General features: G+C 27.8%; 2 protein-coding genes across 2 annotated transcripts; one reads left to right on the top strand and one right to left on the bottom strand.

Moving 5' to 3' along the window:
• Positions 1 to 349: 349 nt before the first annotated feature.
• LOC112687271 (39S ribosomal protein L35, mitochondrial) lies at positions 350 to 2,877 on the top strand. Its single transcript, XM_025559892.1, has 4 exons — positions 350 to 528; positions 1,000 to 1,195; positions 2,233 to 2,340; positions 2,570 to 2,877. Exons 1-4 carry the CDS (start codon positions 495 to 497, stop codon positions 2,799 to 2,801), a joined length of 570 nt encoding a protein of 189 aa, XP_025415677.1. The 5' UTR covers positions 350 to 494; the 3' UTR covers positions 2,802 to 2,877.
• A 16-nt stretch (positions 2,878 to 2,893) lies between these two features.
• LOC112687269 (major facilitator superfamily domain-containing protein 12-like) lies at positions 2,894 to 12,997 on the bottom strand. The gene is made up of 8 exons (XM_025559890.1): positions 12,015 to 12,997; positions 8,914 to 8,997; positions 7,362 to 7,557; positions 7,071 to 7,194; positions 5,787 to 6,140; positions 3,630 to 3,741; positions 3,215 to 3,365; positions 2,894 to 3,148 (listed from the first exon to the last, which is right to left on the bottom strand). Exons 1-8 carry the CDS (start codon positions 12,286 to 12,288, stop codon positions 2,992 to 2,994), a joined length of 1,452 nt encoding a protein of 483 aa, XP_025415675.1. The 5' UTR covers positions 12,289 to 12,997; the 3' UTR covers positions 2,894 to 2,991.
• Between the last annotated feature and the right edge of the window lie 76 nt (positions 12,998 to 13,073).

The following is a 13,073-nucleotide window of genomic DNA, read 5'->3' as shown; positions in this document are numbered from 1 at the left end:
AAATTATATTTTATAATAAGAAATTATGACAATAATAATTATTCTTAATAATGAAATTATTATCACAGAACAATATATGGTATTTTAAAAAGTGAAGATATCAGACGGTTTTAGAAGATAGATCTTAAGACCGTAGTATTATATAATGACTATCACACGTTTTGATCGTGTTGGCGGTTGACTTACATATGTTAAAAATAGTGCAAAAAATAGATATTATCGCCATTAAAGCTACAATAAGCTGACTAACAGGCACTAGGCGGTCGGTACTACCAACGCAAGACTACAAACCTAGATCTATAAACCTTGTTACCAATATCCTGTGAAATGTGATTACGGCTCATCACTTTATCACTACTCCCCGACTGATACCCCTCGACAATCGACATCGAATTCGGAATTTCTCATGCAGTAATCGGCGTTGTATGTCATCGTGTTTTCAAAACAGCAAAGTGATGAGCTGCTGAGCAAATTGTTTCGCTTACCGGTTAAAAATGTTTAGACGGGTCTGTGGATCTATGCTATCTGGTTAGTTTACGTTTAAATTTGTTGTCCGCTTGTACTTTGCGAGGAACATTATTAGAATATTCAAAGTTCCAAAATTGACATGTTTTCGAGTAATTTTTTTTATGTCACGAGTTCATATTGTCAGCGATTAATATTTATGATACTCTCATGTTAACCGGTATTGTATAAATACGTGCCTACTTCTATATTTACTTGATATTCCAAAAATATGACTACCAATTGAGCTTATCACGGATATTTATTTGGGTCTTTTATAAGAATTCAATTATAAGTATTGCATTACAATTCTCTAGAGAAACAAAATTCTAAAATCATTCGATTGAAATGTTAAACCAGTTAGCTGTGGTACAGCTATTTTTTTACTATAACAATATATCGATTCGGTTGATTTCACCTTTCAAACAAGTGTAGACTCAGAAATTGCTTATTTATTAATATTGGTTTTTAAAATAGTATATGTTATATTTTCAGGAGGTATTCGTCTTATTCAGTCTCAAGCAAAAAATGTTCCATGTAAAACTTCTGGGTTTAATCTATTAAACTCTTTAGATAAGAGTTCTTACTTGTTGGAAAAAAGTAGATGTTATTCATCTGTTTTATCATCTAATTGGAAATCAACTGAAAGAATATTGCATAAGAATAATTCTTTTGTTGAATCTAAAATAATGTAAGTAAATTATATTTAATAAGAACTTATTTAATTATTTAATTTTAACTCGTTTAAGAAAATTAATGCGGGTTCTTCATTTAATTGTAATATGATTTTGTATTATATAAAATATATTATGAAACAATATTAGTTGTTCATTTGTATTTTTTATTTGTAAAGTGTATAATTCATTTTTAAGTGCCTCATAGAAATATTATTATTGTTAATCATTTTTCATAAAATATCATGAATTGTAGTGAACATTCTTTTCTTTATTTTAAGTTTAATTTATACTTATATATTTTTAAGTATAAATGATAAATCATTTGCGAGTGTAAAACATACTACTGCAGTTAACATATTCAATTAGGAATATTTCTTTAGCAATTTATATTCTAAAACGGAGATGGGCAACTCAAAGTAACTTGAGTGTCAATTCAAAGAACTATAAAATCCGGTGGACCAGAGTAAAAAATACAAAAAGTAAAAAAAAGATCAATAAAATTGACAATTAGCATTAATTTTATATAATTTAATTTGAAGACTAAGCTAATATAATACTTGCTGGTTAGATCAGAAATCTAACTCAAAACGAGCTGGTAGATTGCACGCTACAATGGCACCCAATACTTACTCGATATCTATAGCTATTAGCTATGCCAATATGGATTTATATTTAAATTATTTAACTATTATATTTAAACATTTAATAAATTTGCTGCAGTTAAATATTAGAAAAAAATATAATACTTACATTTTACGATCAACGTTATAAAATGTAATATATGATATGATATGTTATGAAGTATTTTAAAAATTTAGGATGGGCCGGATAAAAAAGTATGCAGACTACCAGTTATCCATCCTTATTCTAAAATATCAAGTTCATTTAAATGATTATAGTGTATTTTAGAAATTATTTTAAAAAAATTGTATTTGTATAAATATAAAATAAAATTACTTTCTAAATAAAGTAATATTGTTTTATCTATGATAAAATCAATAATTATTATTAATAATATTTTTCTTTTGTTGATGATTATATCTAATTATAGATGTGATAGCAACACTCAACAAAACAGGAGTCTAACAAAATTTTCCTTAAAAAAGGGAAAAAGGAAAACAGTTAAAACAGTTGTTGATCGTTTTTATCGTTTGGGATGGTAAATATTTTTAGTATTTAAAATAAAATTTTTTATATTATTTTGAATCAAATCAAAATGAGTTTATTTCATAATTCATAATATTAACAACTAATTTTTGTATGTTTAAACTATAATACAATATATGATTATAATTTTTATATATTTTGATAATAAAAATCTAGTTCTGTATATTTAAATTTTTCATTACATTATTTTATTATTTTAATATGTGTATGTATGATTTTAGGGGTATATGGATCCGTACAAAATGTGGACGACAAAAGAAATTGTGGAAAAAACCAGCCAATAGAAAACGAAGATTAAGGCAACATGTATTTTGTAATGCCAAACAATCTACACTTTTAGATAAAATGACAACTAAATATTGGAAGAAAAGAAGGTATTATCCAGATGATCCATATGAACCGTATCATAGTAGGGAAGAATTTCCATTCACCCGGAAAACTCCATTGTCTTAGAATAAAACAATTTTAATAATATTTTTAAAAAGTTTGTTTAAATATAGAATACAAAATTAAAAACATAATATTTATATATATATGTGTGTATATTTATTAATTTATAAAAATATTCAATCTATACTCTTTATAAGTCTAAATCCTTAAAATAACAAAGGAACATTCAAGTTTCATAATATCAACAATTTAATTAAAAACCTATGTGAGATGATGCATTTTTTGATGCTTTTATAAGTTTTTTTGGTATTGATAAAAATACGAATAAACCTATTAGGGCAAGTAATCCACTGCTAAATGCCAAGACATCCCTATAGTAGTGAGAACATTCTTCCAAATTTGTACATTTCCTATAAAGAAAATAAGCTAATTAATTATCTTTAATTTGTTAAAATACAATAAAATTAGTAAATTACATTAATTCTATTCCAATGATTACCAAACCATTGATCAATTTATCAGAAAATGTTACTGCACTATAAATGAATGCTCCACAGTCTGTATCATTTCCAATTAAGTTGGCTGTGATGCTAAGACTTAGAACCGAAGTAATTGCAGATCCTGAACCTAAAATTAATAAAGTATTGTTATACTAATTTGATTTTTTTAACAAAATAATAAATTTTAAATATTTAAAAGTTTTTTGTTTTACTCATTAATTAGATATTATAGAATAAAAACTTATTTCTTAAGGATCTAAAATATTTCTAGCAGGTAAGTGTATATCAACAAATCATTCAGTTACTGTAAAGTTATTTTGTTTTTTTTCTTGTACAATATAATTATAATTTTTATGAAATATTTTATCATTACAAATAAAATATTTATTACCAAAACATATAGCTGCCAAACATAAGTAATGGTATGTTAGTTCATTATTTGGATTGAAGAAAACTAAGCACGATCCAAAAATTGATGTTATGCTGCCCAGTGTAAAAATTATCTATAAACAAAAATATATTTCTTGATATCAATAATTTATCATTATACTATTATACAATTAAATATGTTTTTAGTGAAATTAATTTTTTTATTTTATTTTGTTGACATCAAATTAGAAGTAGTCTGTTGTAGCCTGTAGGTACCTATCCTGAAAACTATCCATAGCAGAATGAAATGTATTCATAAATATTATATATACCTATAGGTAATCTATTAGTACCTACCTACAAGCTTTATCAAGGGTGGATTGGACTATCAGGAAATTGAAGATCTACCCTTAGGGCCAGTTCTTGTAGGGGTACTTATTATATTATTACAAAAAATGTTTGTAAAATAAACAACATATTAAAAAATTAATTATGAAGGTATTGTTTTAGTATGGGAGACCTAATTAAGTTGACAAATCTAAGATTCAATGTTTTTTTTAAATAAATACATAAATTCTTAAAATATATATATAGAAACTTTTCAAGACTATTCTAAAATAAACGTTGAGCTTATTTATTTTTTAAATAAGTTAAAATAAGTACTTACACAAATGAAACGGGATTTGTTATCTTACGCGTATGATGGGGCAAGGCGACATTTTAAAGGGTTAAGTTGCTGTATGTAATTTATATTATAAATTATTGAGCAAATAGATTTTTTTAAAAATAAAAATAGAGTATCTACTTTGTTTAATAATTTATTCTTTAAATATATTGAGTAGGTACCTATACCTATATTAAAATTATTGTAATTAGAAACATAAATAACAAAATTAATACATTTTAACCTTCAGCTTTTAAAAATTGCTTAGTAACATAATTATTTTCATAACAGTTTGGAGCCCTTGTTCTTTAATTTCTTATATGGATTTGACTGGTAAGCTTTTTATCTTTGAACTTTGTATTTTGGCCTTAGGTTGACGTTTGGAAACAGATATTATTGCCATTGGCAAAACTGGTAGTTTTGCTGGAATTTCAATAACCAATAGGTTTATTTTTCCAACATGTGGTAGGATCTTCATTTATTGGTCCTGTTTCTATAACTCGAATGATAACTATATAACTTGCGAATATTTTTCAATATTTTTAATTGGTCTATCTATGATTTTTGCAAAAACAAAATCATGATTCAAAAAAATATTTGGATTAAACGGCAACTTGATTATATGCTTCGCTAAATAATTTTCTAATATCTCGATCATTTATAGTACGTCCCGGGTTTTATTAATCATAAATGTGTCAAAGTTTGACTGTAATACGTTTTTAGGCAGTCGAAAACTGTAATGTCTAGTGGTTTTAATCTATACGTGGTATAGGAAGGAAATCCAATCATTATACTATTGAATTCACGAAATAAAGGATGGCTTGAAGAGAAACATGTAATATATGATTATCCAGTTATTAATATAGAATTTTTAGCAGTTGTTTTACATACCTACGTACAAAAATGCTCAAGATAAAGCAAGACATTTTTAGAAATCACCCAACTATTATCATTATCAATTACAACTGAATCGAAAAGTGATCCTTTTACTAACTGTAACTGTAAATAGCCGGTTTGATCCATAATTCTCGGTCCAAAAAAGTTCGACAATCCGCCCATGAGCTTAATTATTTTATTTTTATTTTACATTACTTTACGAGCTAGTTAGAATGGTTAGAAATTTATAGGTAATATAAACATGTTACTTTAGTATACATTACATTATAATAAATTATATATTGGTTAAAATCAATAAAGAACTATAGAGAGTAACACTAACAGGTTGCCTGCACGGGAACTTCAACTTATGTCGTTTAGCATACCTACCTATTCAATGTCATTGCAAATATAGACTGAACTATGTAGGTACTAGGTACCTTAATAAATATACACAGATTTCAAATGTGATTTTCTATAGTTTCTATTTTTATATAATTAAAGTTATAAATAATAATTATTTATTTATGAATTATTCGTAACACATTTTTTTTAAGATATAGGTGAGTCATAGATATAGGAATTTAAAAAATAATGACTAATTTTAATTATTTACAGGATTTTTAACATTTAACTTACTTTATCGGATTTATATCGGGGTTTGATGTATTCCACACCTATTGAGGTGACTAAAGAAGACAAATACGCCACTAATGGTATGCTAGCAATAGTGCCGGACTCATCGATTGCCGATTCGTTGATAAAAAGTGGTATGTAAATTAGAGCGATATTGATCAACAATTTACACGTCGTAAACACAACGGCCACTTGATATAACTGCATGGTTTTACAAAACTTAATTATTTTATTAAAGTTCACCGCTCGGTTCTGTCCATAGGTCAATTTTCTATAATTATTTCTGGGATTTTTCAAAAACATTTGGAAAATCAATGCAGAAAACACTCCAACCATTGTGGTGATTAATGCTAATATCTAAAACAATATAATATAACATTAAATTACTTCTGTGCTCTAATTATTAAATGATATATCTACTTTATTAAATATAGATATTAATTGCTTTAGAGCCCACTCGGTATTTCAATTAGCAAAATAATATTCTAAATTGGAACTGAATAATGATTACATACGTTAAAAAATAAGATATTCCCACAATTTTTTTATTTCGTCGCAACCTAAGTTTTAATCGCGTGCTCTTTTAAGTTTAAAAACTCTATTTTAACTTATTTTTAGGTGGTCAATTTAATTAATTTATTTGACTTCAGTTGCATCTATGCCATAGCTAAAAAAATATTATTTTTGTAGTGGTTAATTTGGCTAAAATCTACGAAATTTAGACTCATAAATAATTAAGTTATTGGTTATTATATAATGCGTGTTAATTTTGACATGAACATAGACTTTTGTCTATATATTTTGAAAAACAATGAAATATTTATAAAAGATACTCATGTACCTACATAATAGTCTAGAAAAAATATATAATATTGATAGAAAAAAATATATTTTGTATTCTTTAAATTTAAATGCAAATTACAAACCATCCAATGCATTAAATTTTAAAAAAAAGTTGAGTAACTCGATCTCTTTGAAACCCCTCAAGTTGAGCACTACATCAACTAGATATCCAAAGTAGTGTTATTGATACGTGTCCCTGATGGTCACTGAGCCATGATTTTCCTTCCCAAAAATACAACCCATTTAGGTAGAACCTAATTATCGTTATAAGTTGTTATATGTAATTTTATTAGACTGTAAATGACCTTCAATACTGACGTTGCACAGTAAAAAATAAGATGACACATTGACACTATATATATATTCATACTTATAAATACTAATTTATTAATAAACGAATATTTGATCTTTAGAATAGACCTTCAATACTTTACTCGAACTAACTTGAAATTTTTGTGAATCATTAGGACCAATGAGACTGCTCCAGTTGCTATTACTACGTACACCCCTGAATATGAACCAAGCGATAATAAACATTAAAATATTCGTGGATACTATGAACATATATCTAAAAATACAAATGCGTTTAATTACAATAAATTATATGAATAACATGTATAACACTACACGTTATACGTAGATTTGTGAATTTGACGAACTTTAATACATAAACAGGTTTATGTATTATATATAATAAACATATATATGTATTATAATTTATTATACCCGTCGCACCTTATTGAAGTTAATTTTCCCCTCTCTACAGATGAACTCGTCAATTCAGGTATCAAAGACAAATGAGAAATTTGATCAAGAGCCCATGCCATTTGGAACGTAAATATTGCGCAAACATAAATCATAGTGGTTACGAACATGGATAGATTCCAAATGTAAAATATTAACGGGAAACTTATGGTTTTCAATGCAGTGCCTGAAAAATGAAAATTAAACTAGTTTATAACAATTGAGTAACAAAACTGCTATAATTATATTTTATAAGACAATATAAGACATATATAAGTACACATAGGTGCGCATACCAGGTGTGGATCCAAAAATATTTTTTTCGATAGATCCATAAATATAACCCCCAAAATTAATACAGATATGTAACACAGTTATATTAAAATTAAATACAAAATTATTTTTATGTATTTTATTAAGTTATTAAAAATCTTCTTGATTTATCACATGCAAAATAATTCAGAATTTTGTCTAGATTTTTAATTAATTGTTCATTTCTTTCTTTTTCGATTGATATAATATAATATATATATAATATAAATATGATATAATATATTTCGGCAGATTATGTAATCGTTTTCCGGTCGTAGTTTGTCTTTTGTAGGTTTTTATTATTTTCACTGTTGAAAAACCATTTTCAGTTGTAGCACTGGAAACTGGAATTACTAAAATTTGTCTGTACATTTCTAGCTTTAAAAATGATGCGCTCATGTTTTTAACTATGATATATATATTACTATAGAGTTTAATTCTTTCTGAAATCAACATTAATTGTTTTTATTTGCATAAGTTAACCGCACAAAAAAATTAAATGTTATTATAAGAAATACCGGTACGTAATATTCTGCTGTTATGTGACTACGTTCACAATTACCTACTGTAGGAAAATAATATTACTTATTAAATAAATGTGAAATGTTACAATAAATATTTTAAAACATTAATTTGTATAACAATACTTTATATCGTAATCATCTTTGTTGAAAATTTCAGATGCACTAGGGCCTATCCGGACCCCCTTGGATCTGCGCTTGGTGTAGACATGTATTTTAGGGGTTAGGGTTTACGGTTACAATACTTTTAGGCCCAATTTTAACAAAATGTATAGGTATATTTAATAAAATATAATGTATAAATGATTAAATAAACATAACCTTAATTTTTTATTTAATATTGTGGTATATTAGTTATAATGAATATGTTTTCCTTAAATCTCGAATATTTTTCTCAGACAGCTTCAATTATTTATAATTTGTACTTATGGAGTCAATCGTAGCTGATATATTACCATAATAAGTTTTAGCATGAAAATGTAAAACGTTTTGTTTAATTATTTTCGATTACGAAACATCGTTTATTTTTTACCAAATATTTTAGAATAAATAACATTTCTTTCGAGCAACATCAATTAAAATGCGGACTCATATTTTTAGACTTAAACTGTAGGCCCCATTTACAGCGTATTAGGAGTGGGAGGTAGTCCGGGCACACCCGGCACCTCCCGTGCGCACGCCTATGCATATACATAATTATAAATACCTACCTAATAGAATCCAATTTTTTTTGTTTCCGAATTTATCAACAATAATTCCCACGAAAGGTGTTGATATGGCATCTATGGTTTGTCCTGTAAATATAAAATTTCATTACAGCACTACTAGGTTATACACCCATGTTATATAATAATGCATTTAAAGAGTTATTGATGGTATTAAACACGGAAAATCCACAATAGTCAATAAGTGGTAAATCATGTTTCCATATTATGAATATTATTTTTACCAACATTTTTATTAAATCATATTTAAAATATAATACTAATCAATTTTATTTTAATGTCTTATCACCTAAAGATAATAAATAATAGTTTATGATTTTATTCGTTATATAATTGATATCGAAGTTGTAAATCCTAATATATAGGTACACAATACATATGTAAGTAGGTTTTATTGTAATATTATATTCAAATTTTCACCGAAGATTAATAACTTGATTTTACTTTATTCGTTTTGAAATGATTAATAATGTATTACATTTTTTTGGAGAAAAGAAAAATGCTTAAAAATAGTTAAAGATACTTTATACCAGACATACATTTTAGGTCTGGTGACCTAATACTCACGTTGTTATTATTAACATACCTATATTATTATAATGTTAAGTAAGAAGGGAGAATATTAAAAGGCAACGTTGATGTTTCTAGCTCCACTTAGTTGAACGTGTTTAAAGTGAATCAATTCGAAAAAATAAACCTCTTATTAAAATGAAATAAGTCATCCAATTTAAATCACCATACTTGGGTATCAATGATAATAATTTAATATGTATATAAATGATACCTAAGTTATAATTCAAATGAATCGCATAGTTTGCCATTGCTATATTAGTCACTACTAATTTTTCACTGTCCAAGAATATTGTGTGAACTAAGTTAGTAAAATGGCTCTACTCAAAGATGACAAACTCATAAAACTTATTAAATATAAAACTTCTTAATTTAAAAACAATATTATATAAATACGATGAAATATAATTTATAAATAACAATTTTTTTTTTTTTTATATTACTTAAGTATATTTTATATTGTACATTTTAGTAAATCGTATAAAATCTTGGTTGATCAAGTTTGATTATCACTACTTATTCCGCTACCATTTTTAATTCTTCAAAAATACAATTTATAAAACAATTAAACAAACATTTACGATAGTTTAGTTAGGTACCTAAAGTAATGACATATATACTACTATACTTAGAATTATTTTACTTAGCTACTCTACGTAAGCCGTTAAAATGACCGCTTGTGGAATATTTATTTGTTGTTATGTCGTAACTTGTTCATAATTGGAATTATGTATAAGCTATTAAGAGTGCATTCTAGTTGTGTTTCCGTTCTTAATTATCATAGTAATGATTTAGTTTCTTCATACAAAAATTTGTGTAGGTAGTTTATTTTTTTTTATAAAATCCGATGATTTATTATACACACATGTAAATATAATCAATTATTTAACCTTAATTATCTACTAGTATAAATCGACTATATATACCTTTATCCATAAATCGAAACCGGATAATGCATTTTGAAAATCGAAAAAAAAAATTTAAAAAAAATAATATACTTACTCAATAAATTATAAAATAAGTGCTACTAATTAATTAATAAAAATCTAATACTAATTAGATTTGAATTTGAAAAATGTCATTAATATTTGAAATTTAAATGTTATTTTTATTAAACTAAACTTTATAGAGCGAATAATTCTTATGTTGATTTCGTAATCAGTTTTACTTTGTCCTTCAGTTATTAGATTTACTTTTAAATGATTAGACGAGAATATTAATAATAGTTGTATGAGGAACTCAAGAATGGATGAGTGATCTTCATTTCAACATCAACAGCAAATATCTGTTGTTAGTCGATAAGACAAGGACCCGTATCTTCGACGGAAGGTTATGACGTATATGTAGGTATAAACAATACAGAGACGGTTTCAGATTTATATTTTTTTTTTACAACGTATTATATTTGTAAATAACATAGAAGTGTTGTATTTACGAGTACATGTATTGTATTACACAAAATACTATTATAACAAAGTTTAAAAAACTTATTTGGATTTTTTTTACCCTACATCCTGTGGCAGTTTAGGTGTGTAAAAAGAGCCAATATCAGCAATACTACTGTAGTTAAAATAAGTTATCTTTTTCTTTATGACTCTTCAAGAATCTTTTTCGCCACTGTCACAGCCTTCTAAATATCCTTATCCTGAACCACTTTCCACCAATCCTCTATATCCTATATCTTCAAGTCTTAATTTATTCCGTGAATTCAACACTGCCTTGATCTACCACTCGGCCTTAAAATAAGTTATACAATACATAAATTATGATATATTATGCATGCATTGAGTATTTCTATATATTTCAGATTTTGAGATCATAAAATATTTTTCTAACCTCTCTTTAATAGTGATGTCATTAATATTTCAATACTTTTGTTCGTATATTCCAGATAATAGAAATTAATTGGATTATTCAGAATACTCGGATTTTTAAATGAATTTGTAGTAGTAATGTTTGTTTTTATTAATTATATACCTACATCAAAATACTTTAAAATATTTGATTAAAAAGAGGATTTATGGTAAAAAAATTCAAATACTTTTAAACTTCGTAATAATATGCTATACGTAAATCAAGATTTCGATATTATCGAGTACAAAAATAACTATAACCATTTAATATATAAAAAAAATAGATATTTGTGTAGTACCTAATGGATGGCAGTGTAAACAAATTACACGGAAAATGAATGTAGCCGTTATAAAATGTTGCTGTAAACGATAATTTAATCAATGGTAATACTGAAACCTTTTATCTCATAGTGCATCCTAATCATCATATTGTAATAATTTCAAGTCTTAAAAACTGTATTAGTCATGAGATTTGAAATTTCACAAAATTAAGCAATTCTTGACTCCTTCAGATTAAAAAAAGTGTAAATCGGTAATTTTACAGATCCTTGCCACAGATATAGTGGTATATATAAAATGACTTGTCCTAACTGACTGATTCATTATCGCCTTTTCGAAACCGATGAAGGTACAAAATATACGATTATAATGTTATACACAAACCGAAAAACAGCAAAAATCCTGCCATGGCTGGAGACATGCCGACGACATCTTGCATGTACACCATGGTGTAGGAAAACCAAATGGTTGCGGTGATGTCGTTGAACACGTGTCCAAAGCCGTAAGCAACTTTCTGTCCGATCTCGACGGGTTGCTGTCGTGGCTGCAACTGGTCCTGTGACGATTGCGGGTGCTTGTCATCGTGACGGTCGTCCGTATCCGATCGATCTCCCTCGCTCAGCAACCGTTCGTACTCATCGCCGTAGTTTTGATCCATTTCTATTATTGCGATCGGTGCGATGTTGAATACAATGCTTCGAGCCTTAAAGATATTCTCTGCAGATTGTATTTATTTTTGGTCGGATTTCATCTCGTCCCGTAATCGCACGGCCAGTGTACACTAAACGATTTTTTTTTGTTTTTTTATTGAAACGGTTAATCATACATCTCTCGGTTTTCACCGAACGTTCCTCGTCAGTTCACCACGGCGAACACAACGGTACAACGAGTGAATCAACGCACGCCCGCACATAAGTTATACGGTAGCCGAATGAATACCCGTAGTGAACATTAAAATAATTTACTTTTACTCGCGGACGTGTTGTTGAATTTATTTTCAAACGTCTAACCGATACGGCGACGTAACGCAATACAATGCGGTGTAATCCGATATTCGCGATACGATACCGTACGGTTGTACCCGGAGAGTAACGATGAACAACGTGCAGCAAAACGTTCTCGGAACGCGACGCACCGCGCGGACGGTCGGAAAGCGCGCACTGACCGAAACGCGGACGGATACTGAAACGCGCTAGAGACAGGTTTCTTCCGCTGCCTGTCCGAAACCCGCGCGGAGGTGTTATACAACACGACCACGGTCACCCGAATGTAAGCATCATGTACGTGTTCACGGCGTGTACCTACCGTACGTAAATGTGTACCAGAACCGCGTTCGCACATGGGCGTGCACTCGGTACCGGCGGCGAACATTGTACACGAACGTAAGTTTATATACGAAATGTCCATACGAATCGCCCGTTCGCATCGTGCACTGTTGCAATT

Source organism: Sipha flava, unplaced genomic scaffold (genome assembly GCF_003268045.1).
Source record: "Sipha flava isolate LNK unplaced genomic scaffold, YSA_version1 339_pilon_pilon, whole genome shotgun sequence".
Classification (NCBI taxonomy): domain Eukaryota; kingdom Metazoa; phylum Arthropoda; class Insecta; order Hemiptera; family Aphididae; genus Sipha; species Sipha flava.
This window is presented reverse-complemented; position numbering and strand designations above follow the sequence as displayed.

Bases quoted from the DNA above. Each gene is read 5' to 3' on its own strand.
- LOC112687269 (XM_025559890.1), bottom strand. From the start codon at position 12,288: ATGGATCAAAACTACGGCGATGAGTACGAACGGTTGCTGAGCGAGGGA. The intron at 7,558-8,913 runs GTAGGTATTTAT...TTCATTTTTCAG, and splicing joins AAAAAATTGGATTCTATTAG to GCACTGCATTGAAAACCATA. The intron at 3,742-5,786 runs GTAAGTTAAATG...TTTTGTTTATAG, and splicing joins CCCGATATAAATCCGATAAA to ATAATTTTTACACTGGGCAG.
- LOC112687271 (XM_025559892.1), top strand. From the start codon at position 495: ATGTTTAGACGGGTCTGTGGATCTATGCTATCTG. The intron at 529-999 runs GTTAGTTTACGT...TTATATTTTCAG, and splicing joins CTGTGGATCTATGCTATCTG to GAGGTATTCGTCTTATTCAG. The intron at 1,196-2,232 runs GTAAGTAAATTA...ATCTAATTATAG, and splicing joins TTTGTTGAATCTAAAATAAT to ATGTGATAGCAACACTCAAC.